The sequence below is a fragment of the Beta vulgaris genome, chromosome 9 (assembly GCF_026745355.1).
Source record: "Beta vulgaris subsp. vulgaris cultivar EL10 chromosome 9, EL10.2, whole genome shotgun sequence".
NCBI lineage: Eukaryota > Viridiplantae > Streptophyta > Magnoliopsida > Caryophyllales > Amaranthaceae > Beta > Beta vulgaris.
In genome coordinates, this window is record NC_079210.1 from 9,339,498 (window position 1) to 9,358,224 (window position 18,727).

Consider the following 18,727-nt stretch of genomic DNA (forward strand, 5'->3'; position numbering starts at 1 on the left):
TTTAGGGTTTAGGATTTAGGGTTAGTGTTAGGGTTAAGATTAGAGTTAGGGTTAGGTTTAGAGGTTAATTAGAGTTGAAAACAGAAAATTAGGGTTAATGACTAACGGCGGTTAACGCCGTTAGTCATTAAGGGCATTTAAGGGTACCCTGTGTATTAGTTTGAAACTTAGGGGTACCCTGTGAATTTTGAAAAATTGGAGGGTACCAGGTGAATTTTTTGAAAACTCGAGGGTACTTGGTGAAAAAACCGAAATAAAATTGCTGAATTTATAAGCAACAAGCCAGCAACTGCAACAACCATAAGCATAAAGCCAACAATAGCAATAACCACAAGCAGCAGCATCCGACAAGCGTAGCAGCCCACAGTCAGCAGCAAAATCCAACAAGCGCAACAGGCAGGCCACAAGTAGTAGAAAAAAAAAAAGCATATATATTAACATGTAGGAAAAATTGACAAAAATAAGCCAACCTTTGCCTCGTATTCCAGAAATAAGCTAACCTTTCGAAAATCCAGAAATAATACAACCTTTGCATCATTTTTACCAATTTTGGGTCAAGTGATGATATGACCGGTTAGTTACCTGTTGGTTCAGGTTAATTACACTATTATCACTAATTTTCACTATTATCACTAACTAATTACACTATTATCACTAATTTTATTTTTAATTTTATTATTATTATTATTATTATTATTATTATTATTATTATTATTATTATTATTATTATTAAGTATTATCATTGTTATTAATCATCATCAACTTCACATCATCAAATCATCATCATCATCAATTCACATAATCAGATCAACATTCATCATCAACCTCCTCCCCACAACTGCCGGAAACTTTATCGCCATCATCATCATCAGTAACCACAACCGTCGGAAACAAACCAACAACCACCGAAATCAACACCACAACCGCAGACACCAGCTCAACAACCGCTGAAACCACCCCATTTCCCCCCAAATTCGAACCCTAAAATCCCCCAAATTCAAACCCAGATTTTTCCCCAAATTCGAACCCAAAAATTCAACAAATTCAATCACCAACCCCTACTAGATCCAAAACCGAACCACATACCCCGACCACCACTCAAACCACCACCACCACCAACCCACAATCGAACCCCCTTCCAAACCGAACCACGACCACCAACCCCCTCCCAAACCACACACCCCTCCCAAACCCAGCACTCAAACCCCCACCACCACCGACCCGCCGAAAGCCACATAAATTCACCTAGACCCACGAAGCAGCAGTAGAACAGATCAAAGGAAAAGTAGATCGAAGATGATGATGAGCGGTGATGTTGAAGGTGGTGTTGCTGTTCGTCTGGCGGTGGCAGTGGTTGTTGAAGGAGGTTAGGGAGAGAGAAAGAAGGGAGAATGGTGATGATGATGGTGCTAGGTGGTTGAGAGAGAATCAGAGATTAGAGGAGAGAGAATCAGAGATTAGAGGAGGGAAGGTGGAGAGAGAGAGGAGATTAGAATAAAGAGGGGAGAGAAAAATCAGAATTTAGGGGGAAAAAAACAAAAACAAAAAAAATCAAAATATATTACCCGTGAAACCGGTTTTAAGTCATCTGACTTAAAATTGGTAAAAATGATGCAAAGGTTGTATTATTTCTGGATTTTCGAAAGCTTAGCTTATTTCTGGAATACGGGGCAAAGGTTAGCTTATTTTTGTCAATTTTTCCTAACATGTATTTAACATAAAAAATAAAAAAAACATATTAAACAACTTCAATTTTAAATATTCTGCACGTAATAGAATCGAAAATTTTCAGACTCGATATTAAAAGAAATATATTAACCATTAAGCAACTTTTCAGATTTCACAAATTTTCATCACATTCGAAACTGAAACAAAAAAAAATCAGACCAAAGTTCATCATCACATTCGAAACTCAAACAAAAAAAAATCAAACATCTTACATAAAACAAAAAATATCAAACAAAGGAAACTAAAAAATCAGAATTCTTACATAAAACAAAAAAATCAAAAAAATGAAATTAAAAAATCAGACATCTTACATAAAACAAAAAAGGAAATTAGACAAACTTGAGAAAAACAGTCGAGAGAGAAACACCGACGAGATCTTTGAGTTTTCCGGCGAGATCTTTATGCTTTTCGGCGAAATCTTCACGTTTTTTGCCAGATCTTTACGTTTTCCGGCAAGATCTTGACGTTTTCCGGCGAGATCTTGACGTTTTTCGGCAAGATCTTTACGTTTTCGATGAGAGAGACGAAGCCAGTGAGAACTCAAGAAAAGATATTCCGGTGAGATCTATGTGTTTTTCGGCGAGAGAGTGAAGGAATATGTGAAGAGTGAAGATTGAAGAGGCGCCGCTGATGAGAGAAAGTGAAGGAATGAAGAACTGAAGAGGTGCCGTTGAGTCTGAGAGTATGAGAGAGTTAGGTTAATTTTAGGGGTTAGTTTTTATAGGGGGGTTAACCGAATAAGTTGAATTGACGTTCAATAGCGAATTGACCCAATGCTTCACAGTGATCGAACTAAGGTCATTAGTGACTCAACCCAAGCACACTTGATTCTACCCAGGTGTACATGAAACTCAAATACGATATAAGCAAACCCGGTAAAAAAAATGTCCACGGGTGATTATACCCGGTAATGGATCGACTTGTAAATGGAACAGTCAGACCTGTCTGGCACCCGACAATCCCATGATTCAAATGTGATTGACCCAGTTGAACAAAACCTGACCAATCACGACCTGGAGCACTGATTGTCATGATCCTGACCTAGTTCGCTGTAGGTATACTGAGAACCTGTTTTGACACCACCATAATGCATAACTTCATCCAGAAGTGCATCAATGAGGTCCGTTGTATTAACCTTGGAAAATTAATCTAGAAATAAATTTTTGCACCCTATACACGGCAAATCACATTTTCAAAATAGTGATCATATATATTCATATCACGACACACCAAATCACCAATTACCAAGTTTCTAACTTCTCCTGGGGACTCCTTTGTTCCTTTCTTTATCTCCGTGAGTAAAGGGAAAAAAGTTGGTCAATCTAATGAGTTCAGAAATGAGAAAAGCTAGAGAAAAAGGTTCCTATTTAAACTAACTTATCTAACATGATTACAAACTTACAACACTATGCTAAGAATCATTTTCCAGCGTGCCCAATAACGAACAGATAGAATCAAAATTAAGATTCAGAAAGATGTTCTTCATTTCCTGACTAACAGATTACATATACAAGGAATAATGGAATATGACTGTTTATACATATACAAAACAAAAGTATGTATATTAAGCTGAACAAACAATGAAAACAACAATAAAACTTTTTAAAAATACTGCACAAACATATTTCACTGTCTTTCTGAGAAGTTGCACAAACATATTTCAGAAAAAGAGGTATTGCACTGCAAATATACAGTATCAGCTACAAAGTTTGCAGTTTCTGGTAGCTCTATAACTTGGACCGCGATTTTTCAATGAGCTCTCGTCTAAGAAGCTTTCCTGCAGCTGACTTTGGAATAGCGTTTATAAAGATTACCTTCCTTAATCTCTTGAAAGGTGCAACCTGTAACAAGTAATTGGAAAAAGTACCCAAATGATCAAAAATCATTTTAACTTGTTCTTGACAGTCTTAGTTTGACCATCCTCTCAGAAAAAAGGGTTACATACAAAGATTGAATGACCAAAGGTATTTGTTTTGTCATTTACCTGATCTGCAACAAACTTCTTCACATCTTCTTCCTTAACAGAACTTTTAGGTGAACTAACCACATATGCAACGGGAACTTCACCCGCTTCATCATCAGGAAAACTAATAATGGGGAAAGCATATAACTGTCAGAGAAAATTAAACTGAAAAAAAAAATACCTTGGGTCAGGTGGCTGTTTAGTCACAGAAACTTACGGGATTACAGCAGCATCTAGTATTTCAGGATGTGAAATGAGAACAGCTTCAAGTTCTGCCGGGGCAACCTAATGTAAGACAACAAAGGGAAACATACTCTATGTCATCCTTGTTCCGAGTAACAAGTTTAAAGAAGAATGTGAAGCCTAGTCGCACGCAAAATTTCTTGAGATACATATACAATCCACCCTGGGTAGAAACAAGCAACGACTTTCTCTGCTCTTTCTCTTACAAATGTTTAGCCTGATGAAAAGATAACAGCTCTTCTAGGTCCTTTCTAAGGGTAGATATTGTTAGAATAATATATGTAAATATATTATTATGTCAATATAATGTAATCCTTGTAATTAGGTAACTGTAAATTAGTTTCCATGTTAAGCTCCTAGATTGACTCTCTTTAGGATGTATATAACCTAATTATGATGAATAGAATAATCAAGGGATTATCTTCTATCATGGTATCAGTTAGCCAACCCTAGGCAATCTCTCTTTCCCGTCTTCCGCTGCACAGGGCAAGCCGCCACTGTTGCTTGGTGTTTCACCGTCGCCAATCATGTGAACCCAAAATCCCTTCTTCTTCTTTTCATCCTGCTTTGGCAGTGTCCAACATTAAAAATAATATCCCTATTCTCCTTGAAATGGAGAACGTTCAATATGCTACCTGGGCCGAATTGTTCAAGGTCCATGCTCGGTCACATCGCGTCCTCCACCATATTATCGCTCCTAAGGAGCCCCAGGCCGCGCCTTCGTCCGACGCCGACAAGGATCTTTGGGCCACGTTAGATGCCACTGTGTTACAGTGGATCTACTCCACCATCTCTACGGATCTTCTGCATACTATTATCGAGCCGGATGCCACCGCCATGGATACTTGGAATCGCCTCCGTGATATTTTCCAAGACAACCAAAACTCTCGTGCTGTGGCTCTTGAACAAGAGTTTTCTCATCTATCCATGGAGAATTTATCTCGGCATCCGCCTACTGCCAACGTCTCAAGGAGTTGTCCGACCAACTCAAAAAACGTTGGTTCCCCGGTTTCTAATGACCGCCATGTTTTACAGTTGGTTTCCGGTCTCACGCTCGCCTATAACACAGTTGGTACGTTAATTCGTCAAACCTCTCCTCTTCCTCCTTTTTATCAAGCACGTTCCATGTTAACTTTAGAGGAGGCGGGTTTTGCAAAACAAACTGCCACTACTTCCACCGCGGCAATGGTGGCCGCTTCTAGTGATGAACCACCTACTCATCACAATGGTGGGAAACCTGTGTCTAATCGGGCTCCTCAATCGGGTAAGAAAACTTCTGGTGGCCGTCGCGGTGGTGGCGGCGGTGGCCGTGGCACCGGGGGTGGCCGTGGTGGCCGTCACGGTGGGGGTTCTCCCCAGTCACAGCCGTTCTCCGGCTGGCCAGCAGCAGCAGTTGGTGGGGAGGGTACCCGTGGCAGTGGGCGTGGCCATACCCTCCCTGCCCCTTTCCTTCAGCAGCACCGTGGGCTAGGCCCAATGTTCCCAGGCCACCCGCGATCCATCCGGGCCCAGGCGTGCTTGGACAGCGACCTCAGGCGCATATTGCAGATGGTGGGCAGCCTACTCCCACAAATATTGAGGCTGCTATGTATACTTTGGGGCTTACACCTCCTGATGCAAATTGGTATTTGGATACTGGAGCGACTTCTCATATGACTTCAGGGCAAGGTACACTTTCTCTCTCTCCTTATTTTCAGCTAAGTAATTCTCGTGGCATTTTAGTTGATAATGGTCATTCAATTCCAATTCATGGTTATGGTCATACTACTTTATCCTCACCTAACCCGCCCTTACACCTTAAAAATGTCCTTCATGCTCCCAAATTAATCAAAAACTTGGTGTCAGTTCGCAAACTTACCACTGATAATAATGTTTCTGTTGAATTTGATCCTTTTGGGTTTTCTGTGAAGGATTATCAGACGGGGACGCGTCTCATGAGGTGTGACAGTATGGTGACCTCTACCCTATCACCACCACTTCCACAAATGCTCCTCCTTCTACCTTTGCGGCTTTAGCTCCTTCTTTATGGCATGAGCGTCTTGGCCACCCCGGGACATCTATTTTATCTTTTCTTCAGAACAATAATGTTATTAAGTGTACTTCTTCTAATAAGTCAAGTCTTTGCACTTCTTGTCCTCTTGGTAAACATGTTAAATTCCCTTTTGTTGCATCGAATTCTTGTACTATGTTTCCTTTTGATATTATCCATAGTGATTTATGGACTTCTCCTGTGTTGAGTACTGCTGGCCATCGTTATTATCTTGTATTATTGGATGATTTCTCAAATTATTTGTGGACTTTTCCAATTTCCAAAAAATCTGAAGTGTTCTCTGTTTTTCTCACATTTAGAGCTTCCATTCGTACTCAATTTGAACGTGAGATTAAAATATATCAATGTGACAATGGAGAATTTGATAATGGTCCCTTTCATGATTTCTGTCAAAAGCATGGTATTTCCTTTCGCTTTTCCTGCCCTCATACCTCTTCACAAAATGGTAAAGCTGAACGAAAAATTCGTACCATTAATAATATGATACGGACTCTTATGGCTCATGCTTCCCTCCCTCCATCCTTTTGGCATCATGCATTGGCCATGGCAACCTATCTTCTCAACATTCTTCCTAGTAAATTACTAGCCTCTCAATCCCCACTAAAAATTCTCTACAATCGGGATCCTCTCTATTCTCATTTACGGGTTTTTGGGTGTCTATGCTATCCTCTTTTCCCTTCTACTACAATCAATAAACTTCAACCTCGTTCTACACCTTGTGTTTTTTTGGGATACCCTTCTAACCACCGGGGCTATAAGTGCTATGATTTATCTTCCCGAAAAATCATTCTCAGTCGCCATGTCATATTTGATGAGAGTAGTTTCCCGTTTAATTCCCTTCACACCCCTACTTCTTCATCTTACTCTTTTTTGGATGAAGGTCTTACTCCTTACATGATTCATCACATGACCCAGTCACCGGCTTTGGGCTCCTCCTCTACTACGTCCCCAACCCAGCCCCCTCCTCAGCCTCTTCGTGTCTACTCCAGACGCGTCCCGCGTCATGTGCAGCCCACCCAGCCTCCTGTGGCGCCTCCTCAAGGCCCACGTCTCCAGCTTGCATCTGGGCCGTCCCCCAACCCGCCTTCCTCTGACCCGCGTCCTGCCCAGCAGCCTACTGGGCCGGTCTCTCCCTCACCCGGGCCTCTATCTCGGCCCCCTTCTCCCACTCGTGCGCCTACTCACACAAATGAACCCCATGAGTCTTCTACCCACCAGGGCCCCATCACCCGTAGTCAACGGGGAGTCTTTAAACCCAAGCACCAATTCAATCTTCATTCTACCACATTACGTTCCCCTTTACCCCGTAACCCGGTTTTGGCTTTGAATGACCCGAATTGGAAACTAGCTATGGATGCTGAGTATGATGCTTTAATTGAAAATAAGACTTGGGAGTTAGTGCCCCGCCCCCCTGGTGTTAATGTGATTCGTTCTATGTGGATTTTTGCTCATAAAGAAAACTCTGATGGTTCTTTTGAGAGGCATAAAGCCCGTCTTGTAGGTGATGGCAAAACTCAACAGGTTGGCGGATTGTGGGGAGACTTTTAGTCCGGTGGTTAAACCAGCTACCATTCGCACTGTTCTCAGCTTAGCTCTTTCTAAGCAATGGCCTATTAACCAACTGGATGTGAAAAATGCATTTCTTCATGGTGATCTGCATGAAACCGTTTACATGTATCAGCCTTTGGGATATAAGGATGCTACTCGCCCTGATCATGTCTGTCTTCTCAAAAAGTCTCTCTATGGCCTCAAGCAGGCCCCCCGTGCTTGGTATCAGCGATTTGCTGAGTATCTAGCTACCATTGGCTTTTCTCACAGTCTATCTGATCACTCTTTGTTTATTTATCGTCAGGGTACTTCTATGGCATACCTCTTATTATATGTGGACGATATCATCTTAACTGCCTCTTCTGATGTTTTGCTCCAGTCCATTATTGCTAAATTGAGTTCCGAATTTGCTATGAAGGATCTGGGTGCCTTGAGTTATTTCTTGGGTATTGCGGTCAACCGTCATGCAGGTGGTCTTTTTCTGTCTCAAAAGAAGTATGCTACTGAGATTATTGAGCGTGCTGGGATGTCTTCATGCAAGCCATCTTCCACTCCTGTTGATACCAAACCCAAGCTGAGTTCTACTTCTACTGAGCCTTGTACTGATCCTACTTTGTATCGCAGTCTTGCAGGGGCTCTTCAGTACCTTACGTTCACTCGCCCTGATTTATCATATGCAGTGCAGCAAATTTGTTTACATATGCATGACCCCCGGGAGGCTCATATGCATGCTCTGAAGCGCATTGTCCGCTATGTTCAGGGTACAGTGGAATATGGTTTACATCTTTATTCTTCTTCCGTCTCCAAGCTCATTTCCTACACGGATGCTGATTGGGGTGGGTGTCCTGATACTCGCCGTTCTACATCAGGCTATTGTGTATTTCTTGGTGACAACTTGCTGTCCTGGTCTGCCAAACGCCAGCCTACTCTATCTCGCTCCAGTGCTGAGGCGGAATACCGTGGGGTTGCAAATGTTGTGTCTGAATCTTGCTGGTTACGCAATCTCCTTCTTGAGCTTCACTGCCCGATTCCTACTGCTACTTTGGTCTATTGTGACAATGTGAGTGCTATCTATCTTTCTGGGAATCCTGTTCAACACCAAAGAACCAAGCATATCGAAATGGACATCCATTTTGTTCGTGAAAAGGTAGCTCGCGGACAAGTTCGAGTTCTACACATTCCTTCCAGGCATCAAATTGCGGATATCTTTACCAAGGGACTTCCATTGGTTTTGTTTGAAGATTTTCGGGACAGTCTCAGTGTCCGCCTTCCTCCCGCTTCGACTGAGGGGGTGTGTTAGAATAATATATGTAAATATATTATTATGTCAATATAATGTAATCCTTGTAATTAGGTAACTGTAAATTAGTTTCCATGTTAAGCTCCTAGATTGACTCTCTTTAGGATGTATATAACCTAATTATGATGAATAGAATAATCAAGGGATTATCTTCTATCAGATATGAGGTGTTTGTTTAAACGGATCACTACTGCTGGAGTGCTGTCTGCATGAGCCCACAGCTTATTAGAATGTGCCCCGTAATGCATCAGAAGTTTCTTTTATCGAAATGAAGATCCGGCCAGATTTAAGGTTTATTAGTATGATAATTAACCAGAATATATACTGACTAATGAACATGAAAATGTAGCTTTGATATCTTGACCACAAATTCATGTTTCCAGGGATGAGTCCAATTTACCTATATAATTTTTGACTAGGAAGAAGTAACAGATTCATGACAAAAAGTCCTTTATATATTCACCTTACCCCAAAAAAATGATGCATGATTTAATAGAAAAGTCATTAATATATTATGGAAACTAAAGGATCTACTCTGCAGCACCAATTTTTTTAGACCTCTGTATGACACCATTTATATGGCTCACATGACCTTACGGACAGAAGAAACAGATTAATGGATATAAAGCTCACATGACCCTTAATACACTGAAGCATAAAAGTTTTGGGTGTCTTAGTATGGAAGACCGAGAGAGGCTTTGGGTCAAAGGCTGTGTCCTGCATCCGATACATGCATGCAAATAGAACTTCACAAGTATGAAGTCATAGGTTTCATTTCCATTGTCATTCGAAGTGAGGAACATTATTGATGTGTTTCTCTGGGTATTAGCTATGAAATGAGGGATGTGCAGCAGGATGTATCGCTTTTTAAGAATCAAATTCTTGATAAAACTTTGCAGTGTAATTACGTTCACCTGGTAATGGTATACTGTTAAAGTACCTATATTGGCTACACGTACTCAACGAAAGGAAGCAACCACAGCAATAGTACACCTCTGAAACTACACATTCTTATACCATTTCATTTTACAAAAATACAAACACATACTCCCTCCGTTTCTTTTTAATTTACTCACTTCACTTTGGGGGACAACCAAGGAGGAAGTACAAAAGTATGAGAGAGAAACTGAAAAGGTGGAGAGAGAAACTGAAAAGTGAGAGAGAGAAAGAAAAGAGTGAGTTAAAATATTCAAAAGTGAATGACATGGGTGGAAAAAGAGGAGAAAGTAGATGTGATATGTTACCAAAAATAGAAAAAGCAACAATGAGTAGATTAAAAAGAAACGGATTAAAAAGGAAAGTGTGTAGATAAAAAAGAAACGGAGGGAGTATTTAGAAGGAAAAAAGAAAGACGATGCAACTACACAATTATTCCAGTTATGATCATAGTAGAAAACCTGAAAACCCTTGTACTTGATGAGCTCTTTGAGTCTGTCAACCACATAGAGTTGCCCTTCCTCATCGAAGTACCCAAGATCTCCCGTGTGTACCCATCCTTGATTATCAATGGTCGACTTGGTGGCTTGTTGATTATTAAAATAACCTGTAATCAACATTATATCAAATATTAAGTTGTGTTACCCATAAACAAGGAGCATATTTAGACACAAGGAGCATATAGTTTTACTAATAGAGGATGTAAGAGACAGCTGACATATTTGGACACAAGGAGCATGTAGTTTTCTGGTAAAGAAAAACATGCTCATGCATCACGTACACAATTGTTCAGCAAGCAGTGGCCAATGGATCTCCAATTCTAGAGGCCTTTTTTCACAAAGCCACCCTGAAAAGACTATGGTAGAAGGAGTATATGATCCTATTCACCCTGGCCAGCATTTTTTCCCATATAAATCTTACGTGTGCTACAAGCCCCAACTTAGTCTTTGCTAAAATTTCTAGATAACACAACTCCATATGAAGTGTAAACATTTCTAGAACCAATCAAGGTGCAGCAGCAGACAGTTTAAAGGCAGCTACCTAAGAACACAGGCACAGAAATGAAGGCCAATTGCCTCAGTCAAATCAACATGTAGTCCAATGATATCCAAGGAAAAGAAAAGCATATGCAACAAATGAAGAAAAGAAAAGAAAAAAGATATGAAGCTTGATGATAATCTGTCTTCACATTAGTAAGAATGTCCAAGTGCATAAGTTCTCAAAGAGACACTATTATGTTCCTTGTTGGCTACATTCAAACCTACATCAATTTCTTTTCTGCTTTTAGTTCTTTTGGGGACAGAGGAATGGGATTTTGCCTGATGGCTTATTGGACAAGATATGCACTACGAGACTGAAAAGTCACTCGTAAAGTTGGTCTGAGTAATATCTGGGCTCTAATATTGTACGATTATTAATGCGTCCGCAACCTAATGCACAGAAAAATTTAAAATTGTCAAACTATCTATTGTTTTCTACCTTTCACTCCCTCTTCCTGCTCAATGTTGGTTTCAATTTTCCTGTGTGTCTTAAAGCTCCTTTTCTTATGACATAAGGCGTATATCTGCTGTTTAAGCAATAACTAAATGCACCTACAGCTCTCCAAGTCGAAGAGCTGGACTATAAACAGTTACTTTTTCCAGACTGAGTGGCTTCAGGAAGATCGCTTTATTGCCAAAATTGCAGTTTTCACTTTCCTGGCATAGGATCAGTGACACACAATTCTGTGGACCTACCATTTCAAGGTATTAGATTAGAGGATAAAATCTGACAGTAAGGAAACTTTACTGACTCCTGCTTTGAAATAATAACTAGAGTACTAGACTCTATACAAAGGATTGTAATCAGAAAATGTGCATACAAGTTTGCTTCTCTAATCAGGAAAACAGTGAGCATATGCAGCAAATATATAATCATCACCTTTCATCATATTAGGCCCACGGACCCATATTTCACCCAGTTGCTTTGGGGGAAGAGGCTTCAATGTATCCACTTTAATTATCTGAGATTCAACACCTGCAGCCAACATTCCAGTTGAGCCAGAATGTCGACCACCTAATCTTGGGTGTTCTAGGGAGATGATCCCAGACGTTTCTGTCATACCATAACCCTGAAATTATAATTCAATCTGTATCAGAAAGCATCACTATACCCTGGTCCTGTCAAAGTTCTTCGCTCAGAAACTCAGCAGATCGTAATGAAGACGTAAAATGTACATCAAAAGAGTGCCTTATTACCTAAACAAAGCTGACATTGATAGTCAAGTTTCAATCATCAATTCTTGTAGTACTCATGTAGGTACCTTATTTTACCTCATATACCCGTGTTGGATCCTCGACATTCTAATATGGATAAGGAGTCAAGGACAGTTACATTTGGGCCAAAATCATGGAAAATTTTCAAAACATAATTGTTTCAGACACCTACATGAGTACCCAAGTCCAAGTAACATAGGTCTTAACCACGATAGTTTGACACCATCATGAGATACAGTTCTATAAATTCATGAACAGAAACATAAGATGCTGACTACAACAATGTTTCCAGAAATTTAATGGAATACTTAACACTAAACATATGAGTTAATAAAAAGTAAATTTAGAAATATATACCTGAATAATCCTAGCCTGAGGCACTACTTTAGAACATTCTTTCATTAACTCCTTTCCCAAAGGCGCAGCCCCTGAACCAATTTCCTTTAAAGATGAAAGATCATACTTCTTGACAGCATTGTGCTTAGCCAAAGCAAGCATAACTGGAGGTACAATCCACAACTTTGTAACCCTAAACTTCTCAATGGCTTTCAACATCATCTCGAAATCGAACTTCGACATAGAAACAACAGTATTACCTTTCTGCAACTGAGAATACAAAATCACAGACAATCCAAACACATGAAACATTGGAATAACACACAAATACACATCATCCATTTCACCCTGAGATTCTTGGTCACTTGTTACCATCAATGAGGCAGCAATAAAATTCCTATGAGTTAGCACCACACCTTTACTTCCACCTGTTGTGCCAGATGAATACAACAGTGCAGCAGTGTCACTTTGTTTAATCTCAACTTTTGGGAAATCCACAGCAGACCCATTAACCAAATCATTAAAATAAACTACCTTTGAATTAGATTTTAAATTCCCATTTCCTTTAGACTCTAAAATCAAAGCAGGTAAATTCAAATTTCTCACTTTATCCCAAAGTTCTGGCACTGTTACAATTAATTTAGGCTTACAATCATCAACTTGTTTCTTAATTTCAGTAACTGTATAAATAGGATTGACAGTAGTTGCAATTGCACCAGTTGCAATAACTCCCAGAAAAGTTACTGGGTATTGCATAGAATTTGGAGCTAAAATAAGAACAACATGTCCTTTTGAATACCCAGTTGGGTTAATCCATAAGAAAGGTTAGAAACCATGGAATTTAACTTAGAAAAATTCAAGATTTCTCCAGAATCAGAATCAATTAAAGCAGGTTTTTCTGGGTAAGAAGAAATATTTCTGAAAAGAAATGACACCATATTAAGATTTGGATTTGTGGGTGTAATTAAACTTGGCCTAAGTGATCTGTAAATGCCATCTCTGCCATACCCAGAACGCTCCATTGTTGCAAAGATTTGAGGAGGAAGGAGAGAAAAAATTTAAGGGTGTGTTTGGTTGATTATTTCTTTCTTTTTATGAGGATTGAAATTTGAAAGAGATGCTTCTATGAAGAGGTTATAGGAAAACGACAATGGCGTCTGAATTGCAATATCCGCCAAAAATGGGGTAGGAAAAAATGCCACGTCGACGTAATTATGGAACATTTAATATGGCGGGCTCAGTGATAAGGCGCGTAATTCCACATCTCAATAAGGGAAGAGGTGGGGGACACAAAAAAATGAGAAATCCTTTTATATCCATTATCTTTTTCCATTATACTCTTTTTAATTGACGAAATATTTATATCATCCTTGATTTATTAGTTTTAAAAAAATAGAAGAAAAATATACAATGAACTTTATGAACAATTTTTCGTATATATTATGTCGCAATTGACCTTTTATTTATTTTCGCACGCATCGCGTGCATACATGATCAATCTGACTTGTGTGGACCCGGTTCACGTTAACATTAGTGTGCATCAGGCAAAACAACATATCATTACTGAATATCCACTATATTATGCGAAAACCTACTATATTATGCAGAAATCCACTATATCATTCAAACCCACACTATATCATGCAAAAACTTACTATATTATTCAGACACACTCACTATATCATACATAAACTCACTATATCATTCAGACACACACTATATCATACAGAAACTCACTATATCATTCAGAAATACACTATATCATGCAGAAATTCAGTATATCATTCAAACACACACTATATCAAGCAAAAACTCACTATATCATTTAGACACTCATTATATCATGGAGAAACTAAATCATTCCATATGTTAGAACACGTGTCATGATATATACTACGCAACTTAAATCTTCATGTATGTTAAAACATTTTAATTAATTCCTCTATTATATTGCATATATTTTTCACATTATGTTTTCCGTTAATGAAATATATTATATTGTATATAAATTCACTATATATCTGTAGAATTCACTATATGAAGTTAATATCTTACCAATCCATTTGAGTTTTTTTATACAAGATTAGTGTTCTTTATTGCTTTTTTATGATAATTTTTTTTCTAGGATCGCATGGTTGAAGTTTGTTTTTAGTAGATACCACTTATTGTAAATGGGTTATGACACTTCATCCATCCTATAATATACTACTTTTTTTCCACATAAACTAAAGAGAATAAAGGAATAGTAGGATTCTAACAAAAAAATTTAATGGACTTTGGTCTCAAAACTATTTTTTTATTTAAAAAAATAAAAAAGCAACAAATTTTTCTTGTAATGGTGCAAAGTAATAAATAGGAATACAATTTTGAAAGAAAAGCAGGAATATTTTGGAAAGCGTGTAAAAATTGACGATAATTTAGTCAAACAAATTAATATAAAATGAAGTAGGTACGATATTTTAAGACGTCCAGGGTATTGTCGAGGATATTTTGATACATAATTTGAGGGAGAGGTAGTAGCTCAGTGGAATACCAACCTGAATTTCAGAGCATTATCCAGAGTTCGAATCCTCATCCCAACAATATGTTGAGAAATTTACTTTTGGGTTGTTTAACCTTATACCCAACTTCTTAACTGATATATCCTACATGTTAGTAACATAACAAGGTTGATATTCAAATCAATTATTTTTCCTAATAAAAAAAATATATAGGTGACAAATTTACTCTTTGGATTACTAGTAGGCCATTCACCGTTGTAAGCTAATCTAATAGCCACTAGGCCCACTATATTTATAAAGGTATATCTTAAAATTTTCATTTATTCTTATCCAACCTTGACTTTTTCTATTTAGTTTATTTTTGACTTTTTGTTAGTGTCCTTGACTTGTTATTTTATGTTGACCCAGAAACTTTCTAAATATTTTTTTAAAAAAAAAATTTGTCTGTGTTGTTGGTTACAATGATTCACGATTTTATAAGCTTGGAATTAGTTTTCAAATACTTTTTGGTTTTTTGATTTCTTTGATTTTCAGGACACATGGGCTTCTAATATCATTTTGGTCTCTATTTTTCCATTATTAAAAGTATACCATTATCCATGTCTTTGAAAAAAGATTTTAACAGCTAAAATACGATCCTAGCTTTTGTAAGACTTCATTAGCTTAATAGATTAAATTTTGATGTATAAAGTGATATATATATATTTAGTATTTGTGAAAAGTGGATGGATCTTCAAGCACGTAAAGATACGCTTTTTTATAAGAAATTTACTGACCAATTATGATTAAAGAGTTTATGGTAAACACTTGTGAGATACAAAGAAGAAATCTATAGGGTTGATGACAAACTCTATAGATTACAATGTGTTTGAAGGATGTATTCCACAAGAACAAGGAGAGAAATCTAGAAATTAATCTCCTAAAGCCGAGTATGTGAATGAATCTAACCCCATTCCATATGCGACATCCTACTATATATATCGTAGGAAGATTTACAGAAAAAAGGAATGAAAGCATGCATCCCTTCATGAAGAAGCACACACGGATTCACAGAGAATCGCGTCAGATCATTATGGGGCTGGCACACCATACAATCATTATATCCTGACAATTCTCTACTTCCAAAACACATTTTCAATATAAAACTTAGAGAATTATCAAAGCATTATCGCTCGTGTAATAACGTATCGGCTTATTCAGAATTTTGCAGCGGAAAACATAGTAAATAAACTTTAGAAATAAAACTTACTCAACTAAAAAAGTCAACTTAAAAAGTCAAACCAACAAAAGTCAAAGTCAAAAGTCAAAGTCAACTACGAAAAGTGTAAAGTCAAAATATAATAATAATAATCTACACAAGCTCTTCAATCCCGAACCCATGATGTATCATCTTCGAACCTGTAAATGGATAATGCACTATTGATCACTAGAGAGAGAGTGCTCACCGAGAGGGTCATCACAAGATTAATAAAGCATAGCCATAATCAACACACATATACACAGAACACGTAATCAGCAAAGCTGAACTGCATAGAAACTAAATAAACAATCCTAACATGATTCCAATAAATAATAAACAGGGATAAATAATAATATAATAACATTGCAAATTAAACTACTTCTACTGAACTAAACTTCACAACTAATAAATTATTTAATTTAGATGGAATAGTCAATGGAATGAGTTGTCTAAACCAAAACCAGTCTTCCCTTTAGAAGATATTATACGGGCGTGACTCCGTATTCCGTTGACCTACGATATCGAGGAACCCTTAAAATAAGAATAGGACACGGTGATCAATCTGGTCCCACGAAAAGCCATGGGATACCACCATGTATTTCAACTCATACTTGTCCAACGCTTCAGACGTGCACAAGTATAAAGCTATGCTATCAACGTTTCACTTTACATGATTAATAATTTATTCACTTGTCATGACTCACAAGTAGGACAAATAATATAATAATCAAAACAATCACAACTTTCATTTTTATCTTAGGTTTAGATAAGGTGATCAACAACAACCTGACAACCCAAGATTAATTCCAACTTTAATTCATAACCTTCCTTTATTTGTTGAACCAAGTCAACAACCAACCAACCTTTCATATGTATAATAATCCACTTACCAAATAAGGCTCTCCATCCTAATAAAGTAATTAATAAAAAAGGAACAACATGATTCAATCATGATCCAACCAACATATATATTATTCCCTCATATGAATTAATAATAAAAAGTTCCCAATCCCATATCCGTACAAACATAATATATAAATCACAACCAACATGTTTCACACAACGGCATAAAACATGCAAATCCAATCTTTAATAGAAATCACATATGAGCTAAAAATAGTTCCCTATACATGATACTACATAATTATCAACCTTAGAATCATGATACTAATCCAATCAACACATAGGTATGTACGTACTTTGTGCAGACAAAACGAGAGACCACTTTCACAACCTTAAAAGTCGCCTAAAGAGAATTCTCCGCCTAATAAATCCACAATCAATCCCTTATAAAATTACAGCAATAATAAAATACTTTAAACCCCTTCTAAGAGTGTTTAAATATCTTTCCCATCACAAAACTTGATTATTAAAAACTCAGCTTTAACTCATAAATATTCCATTAACACTACTCTTTTCAAATTTTCAGCAACATATAACATATTAAAACTCTTTTTAAACATAATTAAACACATTTAAAATCATATAAATACTCAATTTCATAAACTATAATATACTACTATGATTTTTCAACTATAAAACCCTGAAAATCCATGCTTTGATCATCAAAATCCAATTCAAACATGATAAGTAAATTTGAATTTTTATTTCTTTAATACACAAAGTATATAATCTTAGATTCATAATCAAATCATCAAACCATAACTTTTAAACATAAACATATTAAAACAAACCCTAAAAATATAATCTTTGCATTAAAATAAAAATTTGAGGAGGAAGAAAGATAATTAAACAAGAAGAGGAGAGAGGGACACGCGACACTAGGCGGTGGGGTAGCGGTGCTTTCAGCAGTCGACGGTGGCAAGGAGCGACGACGGTCGACTAGGAAGAGAGAGAGAGAAGGCCAAAATTGGGAGGAGGAGGAGAGAGAAAATAAAGTTGTGTGGGAAATATTTGGGGTTTTGGTGGTTTTTATAGGTTTCCTTTGTGGGCTTAGAAAAATGTAATTGGGTTAAAACTAGAGTTTAATGATTGATGAATTGAGTGTTTAGGTTCCTCATACCCAATTAAAAATACTTTTCACAACCCAAAAAGTTCTTTAAGCTTTTCAAATATTTTTCAAAGCATGACTAGACAAAATATTTAGCTTCTTTAAATCATTAAAAATAATTTCTTTGACTTTCAAATAGTCAACCTTTAAAGAAATAAATCATTTATATACTAAAATATACTAAATTATAGATACTTAATTATATATAAATACATATTAAAATATAGTTATAATATTCATAAATTTACGGGGAATTACAGTCTACCCCTCTTTTATAAAATTCCTAAATTTACAGGGGATATGATTATGGTCTACCCCTCTTAAAAGAAGTTTCGTCCCGAAACTTGACACGAAAACTTACACATTTTCAAAAGTTTTCGCTCGACTTCCATTTGAGAGATACTTATGTCACTCATGTGCACACTTTTACCAACTTTAAAATCACTTGTGTTACTTATGAACACATTTTCATGCGAAGAGTCTATTTATTTTGCACCAATATGTGCAAATCGTCAAAACATGAAAATACCATAAAATAAGGTAAAAAGCGCTAAATTCCATCGCATTCTACCCTCCTTAAAGAAAACAAGTTACACCCTCGTAACTCACCTCAAGG

The 18,727-nt window shown here is 37.3% G+C and overlaps 1 protein-coding gene across 1 annotated transcript; it reads right to left on the bottom strand.

Moving 5' to 3' along the window:
- Positions 1-3,188: 3,188 nt before the first annotated feature.
- On the bottom strand, positions 3,189-13,546 carry LOC104902885 (probable CoA ligase CCL7). The gene is given in 7 exon segments (XM_048636133.2): positions 3,189-3,569; positions 3,713-3,815; positions 3,909-3,976; positions 10,230-10,375; positions 11,689-11,878; positions 12,381-13,144; positions 13,147-13,546. Coding segments are annotated over 7 exon segments (1,620 nt in total). The 5' UTR covers positions 13,382-13,546; the 3' UTR covers positions 3,189-3,455.
- Between the last annotated feature and the right edge of the window lie 5,181 nt (positions 13,547-18,727).